General features: G+C 33.7%; 1 protein-coding gene across 2 annotated transcripts in view; it reads right to left on the minus strand.

The window, feature by feature from the left end:
• Positions 1-1,844: 1,844 nt before the first annotated feature.
• The window catches only part of LOC106457080, a 135,101-nt gene continuing 120,188 nt past the window's right edge, over positions 1,845-16,757 (minus strand). For both annotated transcript variants that reach the window (XM_022382898.1, XM_022382899.1), the window contains 10 exons: positions 14,839-14,952; positions 14,026-14,131; positions 10,295-10,427; positions 9,422-9,535; positions 8,649-8,879; positions 7,835-8,001; positions 6,096-6,248; positions 5,477-5,631; positions 4,982-5,082; positions 1,845-4,120 (listed from right to left, as the gene is read on the minus strand). In XM_022382898.1, coding sequence (XP_022238606.1) covers positions 2,936-4,120; positions 4,982-5,082; positions 5,477-5,631; positions 6,096-6,248; positions 7,835-8,001; positions 8,649-8,879; positions 9,422-9,535; positions 10,295-10,427; positions 14,026-14,131; positions 14,839-14,952 — 2,459 coding nt within the window. In that variant the 3' untranslated portion in view covers positions 1,845-2,935. The remainder of the gene's footprint in view (positions 4,121-4,981; positions 5,083-5,476; positions 5,632-6,095; positions 6,249-7,834; positions 8,002-8,648; positions 8,880-9,421; positions 9,536-10,294; positions 10,428-14,025; positions 14,132-14,838; positions 14,953-16,757) is intronic.

Here is a 16,757-nt window from a genome sequence, read left to right on the forward strand (position 1 = left end):
CTGCTAAATTAGGGACGGCTAGTGCAGATAGCCCTCGTGTAGCTTTGCGCGAAATTCCAAAACAAACAATCAAAGGCTGATTTAAAAATGTGTTATATTAGATTTACAGCTCAGTCGTAGTTTTGACGTGACTTAAATTTTCCTCCATACATAGAGTATAAACCCTAATATAATAATTTTGGCAGTTTTATTTTTTACAACTTTATGGGTTTAGTTCATGAAAACTATAATTTATTTTCCAGATGTAATGAGCTTTAAGCAAATTCATTTGGGTCATTGTTAGAATGATTAATAATTTGGAAATAAAAAATATATAGCCAATATGAAGTAAAATGATAGTTCATATATGTATATTTATAAAGTTTAACCAGAACATAAGTAAGAATTGATTTAAAACAATAATCAATCAGTTGGAACTTGTGAACTTCTAAATTTTGTAAAATGAGTTTAGTAATATCTGATCAAAACACTTGTACAAAAACATGTATAAAGAACAGCGAAGTTAGAATAAAACGGTCAGCTATTTAAAAGGATGATATTAAAAATATAACAAGTTATTAAAAAGGACAAACACGATTAAGAAGTAAAGTAAAAGTGAATAAGTTAAAAACTGGGAAAACTTGGCCTCGTTTTGTATTCATGCTGCTGCTTGTTCCATTCTGAATAAAACTGGTACCCAGTTTACCCAACTTTTTCTTATTCATAACGTTTTTACAGGGTTTGCTCTTTTGTATAACTTAGTTCTTTTTTATATCACATCTATATATAGCTGATCGCTTTATTATAATTTTGTTGCTTTTGTAAAATGTTTCGATCAGATATCACTACCATTTCTTTTGATTATATTTCGTAATAAAAATAAGTTTCCATCCGAAGTGAAATTCGAACCCCAACAGATACAGTGTCTAAGTCCACTACGCTCTTTTCTTGTTTCGATTTTTCACCTACCCAGAGGCCCTTAAGTCATCACTTTTGACCTAAATGCTGTGAAGAGCATTATGACATTAAATCTATGAAAACTTTTTAATAAACAATATTCATATATGTATCAAAGTTACCAAACCAGTAGTATTCACTAGTTCATTTACTACATACTAGTGGAAGTTTGATTCCTGCTGGTCCTCCTTTGTTTGATAGGCCTGGTATGGCCAGGTGGCTAGAGAGCTCGACCCGTAATCTGAGGATCGCGGGTTCGCATCCCCATTACACCAAACATGCTCGCCCTTTCAGCCGTGGGGGCGTTATAATGTGACGGTCAATCCCACTATTCGTTGGTAAAAAGAGTAGCCAAAGAGTTGGTGGTGGGTGGTGATGACTAGCTGCCTTCCCTCTAGTCTTACACTGCTAAATTAGGGACGGCTAGCGCAGATAGCCCTCGTGTAGCTTTGCGCGAAATCTATAACATAACCTTTGTTTGCTATATGTTCTCTTCAACAAGGAGAAGAACAATAATTTTACCATTTTTTGGCTGATTAGTTTTATTAATCTGAAACAGATACGAAACTGGTGTTTTTAGTATAATGTAAGAATTGTTAGATCTCTTCATGAACATGTTGTTGGCATTCCTACACTTGGAACAGCTGTGACAATACTCCAGATTTGACCAAAAGTTCAATTTGGATTAAGTCACTACCGTGCCTATAAATCAAAACTAAAACAAATGGCTAAGATGGACATGTGTGTTGGTATCATAGAAATACAACACAGATAATTAACGTAGCCTTAGTTTCCTCACCAAAGAGATAGTAATATCAGTGTTTAAGTATTGTTGAGTTTATTAATCAAACGAAATATCTTAAACAATTAGCATTTTAAGACAGTAAAACCCAATAAAACACAGTCTATATATGTGATGCATGTTTTATTAAATATATATATATAGTGTACGGTAACAGAATGGTGCTGCAATAATAGTTTAACAAAGCTTTATATACAAATGCAGCAACAATGCAACTAATAAACACATTTTTACTTCTAGTTAGCCTGTACACGTTAATTCTTCATATACAGACCACTCCGGGCATATGTAGATGTTTACAACGCATTGTCAGGTTCATTTTGCTTTGCTAGGTGTAGTCGTATATAAGATAAGAAAGAGTCACTAAATCATTTATTCTATAAATACTTTTGCTAATGGGTAAGTTAAAGTACACCATGTTCATCAACTATATTCTACAAGGTTTACAATTCTGATGTTGAGAAAGAGAATTGTATTCATGATCAAAAAACTTAGGTTAAGACTAATCTTACATCTCATCACAGATGATAAACTGGCAGTTTTGAAAATTGGCTGCTTTCTCGTTTTGTGAAATTTTAGTAAATAATCAAACAATTAACACTAAGAATGTATATCAGTACGTCACTCATGTCAACAATTTAAATAATCAATAACCTTAATCTTCAAGAATCATAAATTTTCCTTGAAAACAATCTGGTATAAAGATAAAAAGATTCATGCATAATGTTTTAAGAACACTTCAAGTAACAACAAAAGATAAAAAAATACAGATTCTCAAACACCTGTATGTACCACATATTAGATGCTTTGAATTTCAGTATTGTGGTGTTTTAAAAACTAAACTTGTGTTTCATTATTTTTTTTTACAAATGTAACATTTCATCGAAATTCATTCCTAGATTATCTGCTTTATTTTTCAAGTTATGCGAGGTTTAAATAGCGATGTCAAGTATTTGATACTATATATACTAACAACAAAGCAATACAGATATTAAAGAAAAATGACTGTTAGTCTGAGGTATCTCTGCATCTATGTCCGAGCGAATGAACAACTAGATCACATTTCCAGTGCAGGAATTAGATATAACAGATCTTCTGACACAGTCCACCTGGTGATTTCTATATATACAACATCATTATGATAAGAACCGCACTTCACAGTTAGTTACATGGTTGATAACACTTCAGTGAAGGGAATTATTGTTTTGAAGAATCTGTAATGTCACTTTTTATACGCACAAAGAGCTTCCCTTTGGTCCATGGATTTTGTAAGCTTAGTGGTTGAAAGTCATCACTTAGACAGCGCTCTCTTGTGCCTAGTACTGCAGTTAGACAGAAGTTTTTTAGTTGAGCTGCAGCATAAATTGGCCCTCCTCGGCCTTTTAAAATAACAGCCATATTAAGCTGTTTGACAACCAGATCGACTATTTCTCGAGCTGTGGTGTGTGGGGAGACATGTAGTTTCACACTTGTGCCACTAGGTAAGCCACTTTCATAAGCTATGTAAATTCGCAAAATATCTGGTTGTGCTGCGCTTGGATTCGAACCATTAGACGAGTTAGAGTTTGACGATGACGGTCTTTTGAAGAAATCGCTGTCTGACGTTTCTTCCTCACTGACAGAATTGTTCTGGCAAAGTTGAGTTCCTTCACCGATGCTACAAGCACTGTCTTTTGAGTAAACGCTAGCTTTCTCTGAAGCTTCTTCGTCTGCCTGGACACCATCTGCCTCATGAGATGATAACGACCTGATACTGTCAGTTATACTACTCCGCAAACTTTCATTATTGGAAAGCACTATGCAGTCTGGAAGGTCAAGTAGCCATTCTTGTTTTCGTTCCTTTTCTTCATCTTCACCCATATTTGTATTTTGAGATGAGTCGGGGTGATGAGTTATTGTTAATTGATCTTCTTCAGAGTCTACTTCCACGGTGTTTGCAACTAAGTTAAAACTGGTATCCTTAGGAGAATATAAGTCTGCAGAATCATTCATGTCCGTTTCTGGTTTGGAGTTGTTCTTTAGCAAGCGAGAAGTAGACGCGCTTCGACGTATTTCTTTGTAACGACATTCCGTATTTTGCAAGCTTGATGAAGATGCTATTTTTAAAGAAGTATCAGGTGATAGCCTACATTCTTCTCTTTTGTAACTGAAAATATCTTGTACAGAGGACTGCCGAGGGGAAGACTGTGGAGAAGGAGATCCTGTATCTTGGATCATTATGTGATCCAGAGAAATACCACAGTTGGATTGCTTATCCCTAGCAAAGGTTAACACGTCCATGATCCACCGCATGGCTCGCCAAGTGTTGTCTACTTGGATTTGAAACTCCTGCAGCTGATTCAGTCGGTGTTTTGCTGATGTTACCTCTGATGACGAAAATGCCTACAAAACATACAGAAATATACAGTTAAATTAACTTTAAGTTATGTAAAAGTTGTGCTAAAATACTATTATTTTGAAAGAGCTTTTCTCTATAGACTTTAACATAGTGATTCAAAAATAAAAGGAATTATATTTTTTACAAAAGATTCGACATTTTTTAACAAAATAACACTATTTACATTCTTCTAAAATTAAGTTGCAGCTAGATCAGTAGCGTTTCTAAGAAGTTTTATTTTAGGGGACAAAGAGTTAGTTAGGGGGCAGAAAAATCTATACGTTCATGTCATGGAAGTCATAACGTAGAGAATTTAAAAATCTTAATAGACTATATTCCAAATGAAGGCTGCTAAGTGAAACACAGCTCTCAAATGTGGGGGTATTCCGCCCCTAATTCCATCCCGATAGACAAGTCCCTGAAATAAATATCTCTTCGTAGGATAGCTAACAAAAAAATATTATTCCATGTGAAACAGGTACAACGTATTCAGTAACACACTGTTTTATTAACAGAAACGGACATGTAATGAGCTGACTCCTAGCTTATCATTATTTGCACGTGATGATGAGCCTCCCCCCCCCCCGTCATTTCGAAGCACGTTGTACAATCATTTTGAGTGTGTGCAAGTTAATGAAACAGCGTGGTGCTCAGATTACATTCTATTTGTATGAAAAAGTTCAAGTGTGGGTCACCTATACTACTAGACGTTGCTCCAGCGTCAGAATATTACATTATTAGAATATTTAAAAAATCTTATTCTTACAAAAAAAGTGACATTATTTTGTGATCTGAGGTATTCATTAAATATATATGTCATATATTGATTTCTATACACAGTATGTTCACTTTACAAAAAGTTATACCTTTCGTTGGGCATGCTGTGCAAGCATGGTGTCCATTTCGAGGATTGAAGAAAGACGAGAGTAACGAGCGATAAAGTTGGGATTGTACGTCTTCATGTGAACTAGCAAAATAGATAAAAAGTGTCAAAGTTAATCAAAAAATAACAAATTCGTACTTTACAATGAAATGAGCTTTCAAGGAAATTTCTAGTGGTAATTTCAAAATGTGAACACATCTAAAAAGAGAGTTTAACAGCTAAAGTAATCTTGACATGAAACTTAAAAACAAATAAAAAGTAAAATAATATTAGATTACTTGATCTTGATTTTATTTTAAACCGAGTAATGCTTAAATCTCTTATTATTCGAATGGCGTCCAAGACATCACATCATATGATGATTAAAACCAGGTAGAATATTTCTAAGTTGTGAACTATATACACATATAGAAAGAGAAAACTGAAATGAATCGCGATATCGTTCTTGAAAATCTCACGTATGAGTTTTAAAACTTACTCATTTCAAAGATCTGCACGGGAAGGGGAATACAGTCCGTGCGAGACGTCAACTCATCCGACTGGCCAGGTACGGAACAAACGGAGTCAAGGGGGGGCATCATGAGCACGAAAGAAACGTCTGGACTCAGTTCAATCACTTCTGCTTCGTAGATTCTGTACGGAAGTTTTAGAGTTATAAAAGTGCCTAAAACAAAGCCCGTTATACGCTAATAACTTTGTATATAATGAGAAAATAAATGTACAAAAATATACCGATTTAATTCGTTTACCAATCAACAATGATCGACATTTTACAACCTGGAAGAAATTAAAACGAATTTGTAATGGATTTTTTATAGCAATTAAGAAATAACTAGTGTTTTGATTTTAAAATGTTATCAAGTAACCAATAAGTTTATAAAATGCTTTGTTTCACAAAAATACAACACTCTGCAATATAAAGATTTCACCAAATGGTAAACGTCCACTATTTGAACCCAAGTTGCTTACACCACCAAATTGACATCTCTTGGAACTCTTTACAGTGCTAAAATTAAGACACAACAATTTTCATCCGTAGGACACAACATGTAATGAGAGATTGTTCGAATTAGGGAATTGTGATCAATGTAACGTACCTGTGAGTACCAATCTGATCAGCTGGAATACTATAATGGGAGCATAGGTTCTTAACTGCTGATGTCAAAAGCTTTTGAAAGCGTTGTTGGACCGTCGTTGGAGAATCTGACTGTTCGTCATTGGCTAAGGCTTGCATCCATTCCCATTCTTCTCTGCGAATAGAAATGAACATATATTTTGTATTTCTTCTGATGATACTTACTGCTGCTTAAAATTGATGAAACAAAATAAGAAATCACATAAATTGGAAAGTTATAAAGTTAAGCTATTAAATACTGTTCTAATCATTTTTCCCAATGAATTATCACTTATGATTTTCGCTGTAATAGTTTCAATTTTATTTTGGATATTAAGTACCAAAGTTAATACGTTAAGCCGCGTATTGATCTGCTTTCACATCTGGTACTTATGTCTTGCTAAAAAAAATAAACAACCTTATATTCAATTGAAGTTTCGAAAACTACAAGAAACAACCGACTTATACAGAGGGTTGCGTATGTTATGTTAAAATAATGATGAATATACAAATCAGCAAGTCATGTGACAACCACACCGACATAAAGTTGCGACGAAACGACATGAACCAGAACTATATTTTTACATTGTTTGGCGTTTGATAGGTAGTGTGATGCCACCGAAAATTGATCATTTTGGAAAGGTATGTAACCCAACGCAAAACATTTTTACACACAGATCATAAAAATGTGTTCAGATCATGGATTCATAACTTCTAAGACAGGAATATCCTTTGCACTTAATGACATTGGAAAACAAAGGAATACGGGTCAATCTGGGGTACCAGGACTATCCAGAAAATGAACGGTAACAAGTTGTACTCTGTCGTAGTAAGCAAAGTGCAACAATTTGTAACAAGTGAATTCACGAACACAAAGGCCACTGACAACGGCCATCTACGTGTTTCAGGCAATAGTAGGCAACATAATTATAAAAGATCTCGGCCTGAAAAAGCGAAACAAATCAGGTGTTTCACGACATGTTTGTCCAACCATCGTATACCTGAAGCAGCCGGAGAATAAGATGAGTATTTAAGCTGTTTCCTACGAAGACATATTGGTTAAGTTGCTGGACGCAATGTCTCTGGATTTCTGTCCGATTGGACTGCTGAAACGGGCGATGGGAAACCATAGTCCTTATATACTACATGGTTAACATAAAACCTGCAAGAAGGAAGAGTGTGCTTTAGATAGACAGACTTATGACGGAGCCTTTTGCAAATGGAAGCTATGCTGCAAAACTATTTTAAAGGAGCATGTTCATCAGATAGAGCATGATGGGACATAGCGATATGGACTGTAATGACGCGATGAGGCTCCAAAATCATTTTAATATAACATACCCAACCTCTGTATTTCTACAGTATAAGGTAAGTTTTCTGTTTAAATTTCTACAACATTTGGTGAAAAACTGTAATAACTTTTACATTACACAGAAGAATATAAAATAAGAACAATTTTTATGACGCCGTGTAATATATAAAAGCAGTTGTGTTTGCACTGTTAACCACAAGAGAGGTCCTGCCATTCTGTTTCACATTTCTGTGTCCAGACATGTACGCATCTTAGCTTACAGTGTATTATTTGTATTTTGTATTTGTGCTGGACGTTTTGCGGGTTAGAAACATTGGTAGAATATCTTTACAGAATATCGTATTTTATTAAGTGAGGCTTAATTGAAATACAACTTAATGTGTCAAGATTAATACCTAATCAAAACATACTTTGCTACATGAGGATTTTCTCTAATCCTGCAGAAAGGCAAGACATTGGGAGCTTTCCACGGCACGAGCACTCGAATAACATCCACAGAACTTTTCAGTTTTACATAGCCCAGATACAATCCACGTGACAAATGAAGACAACTGACCTGATTGTAAATGATTATCTCCTGAAAGTTCAAAAGAAATAAAAATAACGTAAATCAGAAAAATGCTGAAACATCAAAAATTTAAATTAAGTGAAATTTTATTAATTGGTTTTAAATTTAAAAAAGGTGTCCGATCAACATGAAAATAGATTGAATCGAACAAAAAAGTTAAAAGATTACAGAAATGTCTCCAAAAAATAAGAACCGATTTTCTTGTTTCAAAGCTAATACCAGTTATATATATATATATAATACGACCTTATTTTCACCAATTTTCGGTTAAGAGAAACGATCTTAAAATGTTTGATCAATCGGTTGTTTCAGCCTACTCCTCTGAGTTCAAAGGGTATCCACCCCTCAAGCTGATCCAAAGACTTCTATAAACTCATACATATAAAGTATAGTGAGTTTAGGAAAACCGAAGCGACGTCTAAAAACTGATCTATGAATAAGTTTAAGTAAATTCACTTAAATTTGTTTGCTTTCCGGTAGCAGTACACCTTATAACTTTATATGATGTTATCGGAGTTCAATGAATATGTCTTGTAAGTGTACCTGTACTTAATCAAGTCGTAAACTAAAAATACTTTAACATAAGACCTGAAATTCAATTTATAAAAAAATTGTTCTATTCGTGTAAGAGTGATTTACTATACCGCACTACGTACCTGGAGAGACGAGAGTAACTGTTCGTTAACAGATGGCGTTTCACCACAATCACCAGTAATGATGGAAGGAAGTTTACGTTGAATTTTTGATAAAGGAAGCCATCTTACTGACAAATTTTTCTGACTTTTGAGGTCGCTGACATATTTAACGGTGGTTATGACAAGAGTTCCTTCAGTATCCTTAAACGGCTTGTAAAACAGCTGTCCCATGTCGTGGGTCCCTAACGCAGCCTAAGAATATATTCGCATATGTGTAAACAATTATAAAAACTATTTTACAAATCCTAATAGCACTAAAATGTTTATAGATGTTCCGTTTCGTAATTCCTTAACTAAATATTAGTCCAAAAACTTACGAAACGCTATTCCAGAGGCGTCGCTGGGCATTGGCATACGAGGCCCATGCCGGATTTTATTTGACAGTGTCCCAATTCCACAGATGGTGATTTGAAAAATCAGAATGGAAAACCATGATCGATATCATACTGAAATGCTAAAAATTCCTGTGCCTATGGGCCCGAGCCCCGAATCTTTTAACCACCTAGCGACACCTCTAAGCTATTCACATCAAATAGTACAGTAACTTTTACAAAAATAGCAGGAATAAAAGCATGAGTTGAAAATGAAAATTATGCAGAATAATGTAAGCTTCTTTCTGTATGGTAGCACTTAAACAAATACAAGACAACTTAGGTCAATAACACATCTAGAGTAAACTAGAAACATTTCGATTGTATTAGATTATTTGAAACCAAAACTGAAGGTCAACTAACCTGCATCTGTTCAATGGCCTGTAGTAGTTTACTCCTGAAGTGAAGGGTGGAGGCACTGTGGCTTTTTTCCATATCCTGTCGAAGAGTTTTGACATCTTCCCATGTACATGCAACCTGAAATTGTTGTCAAAGAGGTCAATTTATAACACACATTAACTAAGTTCTAAGCTTTCTTTGTTCCTTCTGACACAAAGCTCAGAAAGATTGATTTCTTTTTAAAGCGAAGATGTAAAAGTATTCATGTCAAGTTTTCACGATTCAAAGAGTGAGTCAGTGATAAGTTTACAGACTTCTAATTCTAAAAGCTGGAGTTTATATCCTCGCTCGCGATGAATAAATTGTAGATAGCCCAACGTGTGTCTTTGTGCTAAAACAACGACAATGAGAAACTATATAACGTCGCAAACAAATGTAGTTTATGTGAAAACAAGTTATGCTGATAATTTTCCCAAACAAACGCAATTTTATTTCTAATTTCTCAGGAGTTCGCGGTTTTTGTCTTGTATTCTATATACATTTTTAAGGGCTCTTTCTTCCAAACAAATACATAAGTTAATTAAATGTCCCCAAAATATTATTTTAGTTATAAACTCAAATGTCAATCATTGAAATCTATAACATTTTTTTCTTGTAATTCTATATACAATTATAAAAAAAAACAATAAACACTCGATACAACTGTTGGTATATTTTTTATTGTTTATTTAATAGCGAAATGCATAATTTTTAAAAGCAATTTTAATATAAACTAAGACATAAGCTTTTTAAAATGTAGAGATATATTACTTGGATGATAACTTTTTAATAAGTAACTTACTAAAAAAATCATCTAAATCTGGCAACAAAAACTTTGCCTTTTTTAAGTTTCATTACCTTCATCAGCCAATGAAAGTCCGCGTGAAGGAATGGAGGATAAGACTCATCAACTTCCAAGACAGGTAATGTTTCTTCAGTTGTTACTAAGATTTTATCTTCGTGGTAGAAAAGACAAGCTAGATAAACCCCTCTGAAAGGTCAAAATTTTGTTGCTTTTAATCGACATTACAAGTATATAACACATAAGTAGATTGATAGAGTATTAATACAAACAATCACATATTGCTTGATTTAAAAATATTTCATGAAGTCAATAACTTTTGTTTTTAATGTTATAGAGATATGTGAGCTTGAATGACTTAATAGTTAGAGCGCTCGACTCACAATATGCAGGTCGCGAGTTCGAAACTTGGCGCCGAACATGTTCCCCTTTCAGCCATGGGGTATTATAATGTGACGGTCAATTCCACATTCGTTGATAAATAGCAGCCTATGATTTGACAGTGGTTGCTGCCGGCTGGTTGCCTTCTCTGTGATCCGCATTTCAAAATTAGGGACGGCGGCAGATAACCTTAGTAGCTTTGCCATAGGCAAACAAATTACACATACATTTGTTAAATTTAGAATGTTACAAAGTATTTGTATTTAATGTGTTTGTAGAGCTTAAACTACTGTAAATAATTATAATGTAGTTATAAGCTACAAGTTTACAGGCTAAGTTGAGGAGATCTAGCGAGTTGTTATGAACATTATAACCGAAAACATCGTCATTAGTCCAAATAATCAGTAGAACACTCTAGCTACTACTACTACTGGATTTATATCCCCAAACTGCTTTATACACTAATTCGTATTATTGTTATAAATTATCACAATTTAATTCACTTGACAGCTATATCAGGTTAACTCTTAGTCTCAACCTAGAGAGCGTTTAGTGGCTCAGCGGTAAGTCAACAGGCTTACAACGTCAAAAATCAGCTTTCGATACCCGTGGTGGGCACAGCACAGTTAGCCCATTGTGTAAATTTACGCTTAACAACAAACAAACAAACATTTTAGTTGCCGATCAAAATAGAGTAGTGCACAAAATAGATAATGAATTTATATTTTATTACACACCCACACACACACACATAATAAAGAGCAAATAAAGATATACTTTGTATTTACACAAGCAATAACGTATAGTTTGAATACATTTGATTTAATTATATAACACTGGAGCTAATTTAAGGGAGTGATGGTGAATTTTTTAATTCGAGCATTATCGCAGGAAAAATATCTAGTTATATCACCACGGTTATCAGAGGAAGGTCAAAAGCAGGCAAATGAGGTACGAAAATTGAAGATTAGTTACAAAGCAGAAACAAAAGACAATACCGAAAAAGAACTGAAGACAGTATTAAAAGAAAAGCGAAAATAACTACGAGTTAAGCAGCGTGAAAATAAAGAGAAAAATGACAATATTTGCATAGGAAATGGAACATAAGACCATGAAGCCTAATTCTAAAAATTTTTTCTCTACATTAAAAATAGTGAGTTAGAAAGGTGCAAGAAATTAAATTGGTTTCGACTGACTGAGAATATTAGATAGACAGACATCACTGAAGAATAAACACCAAGTGTTGGAAAGAACATTGTCAAATCGTGAAGAGTTTCAACCACCAATATAACCCTGTATGCGATATAAGATCTTGAGGTAGTAAATGTAGGCCTTGAGAAGAATGTGAGGAAGAAGTTTGAAAACCATAGAACAGATGAGAAATGTGAAAGCGTCAGGTGTTTTTAATTTGCTCGCTGAACTGTATAAATTTAGATGAGAAATATTAACAAAATGGTTAAGAAAAGTGATACAGTCAGTGTGGAGAACAGATAGGACGCTGAATGATTGGAGTAAGATTGTTATCGAACCATTACACAAGAAAGACAATGCATAATAATGCAATAATAATAGAGGGATAAGTTTACAAAGCATAGCTGGTAAAAGTTTCTCAAGAGTTGTATTTGAACAAAAAAATCAGGCACCACCGGAAAAGTTTCAAATCACAGAGAAAGTCTGCTTCGATCAGATATGCCCAATCAGACAGACAATACAAAAGAAATATGAATTGGTGCAAGATCTGTATATATCTGCTCTGTTGACTTTAAAAAACAACAACACGTGTCTCAGTATGGAGAGAAGGGCTTAGGTTTGTGTTAAAAGTTATGGAGTGCCACTTAAGAGATTGTACGACTTAACAAAGCAATGTGTCAAAGGAGAACTTATCTGGTCGATACCTGTTACAACTACTACAAGATCACTTGATTACTCCAGCTACACCATTGTCCAACTAAAAAATCTAACAGTTTAAGTATATTATACGTTGTTTGAAACAGTTTCCGAAATTAATATAGAGAAAAATGAATAGCAAGATATTCATTACAGGAGTTGTAACTGTAACAACCATCAGCCATTAGTGACCCCAGTATCAAACAATTTGTTTTTGTTACTATAACAACCATCAGCCATTAATGACCCCAGTATCAAACAATTTGTTTTTGTTACATTAGAAAAAAGTTTCTGATGTAAAGCTTAGGAACAGAGTAAGGAAACCTCAAACCAAACTTTCTGAAGACGTGGAAAAACTTGCTCAATTAATTTTTCTGGAGTTCCACGTGACATGACGGATTCATTGACACACGACCGTACTATGTATGTCTTAGTGAATGAATATATATGTATGTGAATCAGACTAAAGTAAAATATGTGTACTTCTTTAAGGGAAGCTGTTAGTAGAAAACGAATCTAAAATCGATTGAAGTTGTAAATAAACAACTAAAAGTACAATCCTGGAATTATGGGATTGCTATATCAAATAGTGTAAAATCGCCACTTCCTTCTGATAGTGGTCTAAAAGCGCTTAAAGGATTTTAATTGGACAACTGGTTACTCAGAATGGAAGTAGTAAACATAGTAGAAGGACATATGGTCGGGACTGCATATAAAAACTTTAGAAAATGAAAACTGTTCTTAAAAGATCAAAGGAAAAGACAGTTGTTAACAGTGCAAAAACCGTGGACTATGAGGAATTAACCAATAATAATGAATCAAGGAAATGGCAGACTTAGGATGTGTCTAAGAGCCCAACGAGACAGGTGGGGCAACAGAAAGTTATTCAAACACAAAAGTTCAATCAGCTGGACTTAAAAGGTGAAGTTCAGCTGAGAATACTTTATCTGCATCAATCCAGGAGTCAAGAAGCTTGACTGATACAAACAACAATTGGCCATGATGTTCCAGACATTAAGGTCACGCCCGTTACGTTAAGGCAATCTTCATTCAGGCTTAACAACGATACAAGTTTTTAGAAATGTTTAGATTAAAAAATGGAGACTATAACAGTAATTATTATTATTGTAGCTTTCATTGTGAACTGATTTTAGGTTATAAGCATAAATTACTTCATAGTTTGTTTTTTTTACTTTCGTAAATATTTATAAATAAGTTGTAGACATTGTGAAGTATTTAACAATTTAAGTTACATGTTTCAATTTAGTGATATTCAGCAATGAAACACAATCTACTTAGTGACAAAACAATACATCAAAGTGATTGGTTGGCATAATACTCACTTACTTTGCTTTATAAGAAGTGTATGTGTGTTTTTCTTATAGCAAAGCCACATCGGGCTATCTGCTGTGTCCACCGAGGGAAACCGATCTCCTGCTTTATAAGGAAGTTATTATTTTTTTAATTGCATACTATATTAATTTGAAATGAAATTTAAAAAATTAAGAACAAAACTTACCTCTTCATATTTTTCTGAAAGTTTGGGGATGAAGTAAACAAATTTTTAAGACTTTTCTTCATCTGACGACGTTGCTGATGAGGAGTGTCAGATGGTTCTGTTGAAACTAAAATTAAAAATGGTAAATTTGAATTGAGAAAATACTTTCATGTATACATCTGAAGAAAGTATGTTTTAATTCATTCTGTTCCACATAAGACTGAATGTGAAATAGTGTGAAACATTTAATTTTAAAACTAGTTCCATCCCTAAGGACTATTAAACATCAATTTTAAAGCGACAGAACGTTTTCGATCTTCTTGTACACAATATTACTGTTTTATACGCGTGCATTCAGATATTTTTATACATTTTGAAGTCACTTTAACCATAAAAGTGGTGCTACTTTGACGTTAAACATTATTATATTCGAGGAAGTGATGGAGGTTTTTCATTACGCTGTGTTTTTGAAAAGTACTTCAAACGAAACCACCATTTATTAAAGAGACTATCAAACAGCAATACCAGTGTGTGTCGTTTTACCTTGTTTATGTTACTTTTACAGACTATTTTTTTTACAACTATATGCTTTCATTTCGCAGCTTTTACCAAAATCTGCTTAAGAAGCAATAAAGTATGCAACAGTAAAATCATTATTTAGAACAGTAGTCTAATATTTGCTATTTCTGGTAACAAACAAAGAACTTCCGGTTCGTATTAGAAAAAGAAACTGTTTACGGTTAGGTAAATATGGATATTACAATTGCAAAGACGTATTTTGATAGAGATCGATACCCTTTCTTACTTACTAATCACAATTAAACAAAATCACACCTTTAACTTCTGATGCATGAGCAGGCCGGGAATTAATGATCTGATGAAACAAGTCATCCAGTTTTCTTAGCTGACCTACTCCCCTTGCCTCTCTGTTGTCAAGATCTCTCCAGCCTGGCATAATAAAATAGTAATAAATACGGATTAAGGGTATTTCATGTAAATGTAAGATAGAAAGAAACTCACAGTTTATAAGACACTATGCAGTATTTTGTCTATAAGGAAGTATTTATAATGTTACTAACACAGAAATAAAGCATTGTAAACCAGTGAATATTGGTGTATCAAAATGACGGTTAATGAAGGGAGTAACTTTAATGTGTATATTCTGTAAGTCATATTTTTCACTATATTATCCAAAATTTGTTTTCACAAAAACACAAGTTAACGTTACCCACCCACTAGGTTGGACATAATGATTTACTGCTGTACGGGTATTGTAGGTAAAATAAATAGATATTTCTTGTTAAAACTTTCGACAAACGACGAGTGGGTCTACCAAATAAAAGATCAGCCATGACAACGAGTGATTAACTGATTAGTAGCATAGTACAGTAATAGAAAAATAAACAAGACTGCTGTTGTTTCCTCAGTGCAAAGTTACACAATGAGCTATCTGTACTCTGTTGTCAAGTGCTCTGGCCATCGAACCCCAGATTTTACCTTTCAAGTACGTAAACGTATCACTGACCCATCGGCTTACAATAAACAAAATACTCCCCTATTTTTCTCAAACTTTAGCTACTTCTTCACCTACCCTGTTCTTGTATGTTTATTTAAGCTTTAAGCAAGCTATTTTGCATTTGGAGTAAGATTTTTTCTTACTTAGCAAAATTATTGAAAACCCAAAGCTATAATTGAAAAATTCATAAAAAAATGAATGTCCTAAACTATAATAGATAAGCTAAGTCTTATGCAAATTTATACTCTTAACTTTGAACACAATTATGGGAATTACTGTGCTTAGATTTTATTCTGGTTTTAAAGCGTGCAAAAATAAAAACCAATAAAGTTCCAATTGAGAAAAGCAATTTGCTTAGTACTTCTGATCTTCTGTATTTGAGCAATGATGCTAAGTAAAGTCTATTATTTGGTCTTTCAGAAGAAAAGAAAATCCCATAAATATTGTGGAACAAATAGTGCTAAGTAACTTATATTATTTGGTCTCTCATAACAAAAGAAAACTTCCATAAATACTGTGGAACAAACAGTTAATCTTAACTTTCAGACTTAAAACTAGAAACCGGTTCTTTACATTCCAAACTAACGAGTCATTATTATAACGTTATTTATATATCTTCATCAAATGACTTTGCATTGTCAGAGCTAATCACACTAAGAATATATATGTCTATAAACTATTAACCACATACTTTCAAGTAACGTAACAGTATTTATATCACAAAACTAATGTTTTTCACTTACATACCACAGACCTACAATTCATTTACAATCACTTTGTACATTCTGGAGGAGAAGTGAAACACGAATTGTTTTATATTTAGATACTGAATAGGAATTAAATATCAACTATCTTATTCGTATACTATTGAGGCTTGCATTCCTTTATTTCTAAGTTGTTGAAACGACTATTGAAGTGCATTGTCATTACAGAGTTTTTCACATTCTACAGTGGAACAATAACAGATGAAACTTACTGGAGGGAACAGCAGAATCAGAGTTCGTTTTATAATCTACAGTGGAAAGAATAACAGATAAATGTATATGAAACTGATTGGAGAGAACAGCAGAATCAGAGTTTGTTTTATAATCTACAGTGGAAGAATAACAGATAATTACAGATGGAACTTACTGGAGGAAACAGCAGAATCAGAGTTTTTTTATAATCTACAGATGAAACTTACTGGAGGGAACAGCAGAATCAGAGTTTGTTTTATAATCTACAGTGGAAGAATAAC

Source organism: Limulus polyphemus, unplaced genomic scaffold (genome assembly GCF_000517525.1).
Source record: "Limulus polyphemus unplaced genomic scaffold, Limulus_polyphemus-2.1.2 Scaffold290, whole genome shotgun sequence".
Lineage (NCBI taxonomy): Eukaryota > Metazoa > Arthropoda > Merostomata > Xiphosura > Limulidae > Limulus > Limulus polyphemus.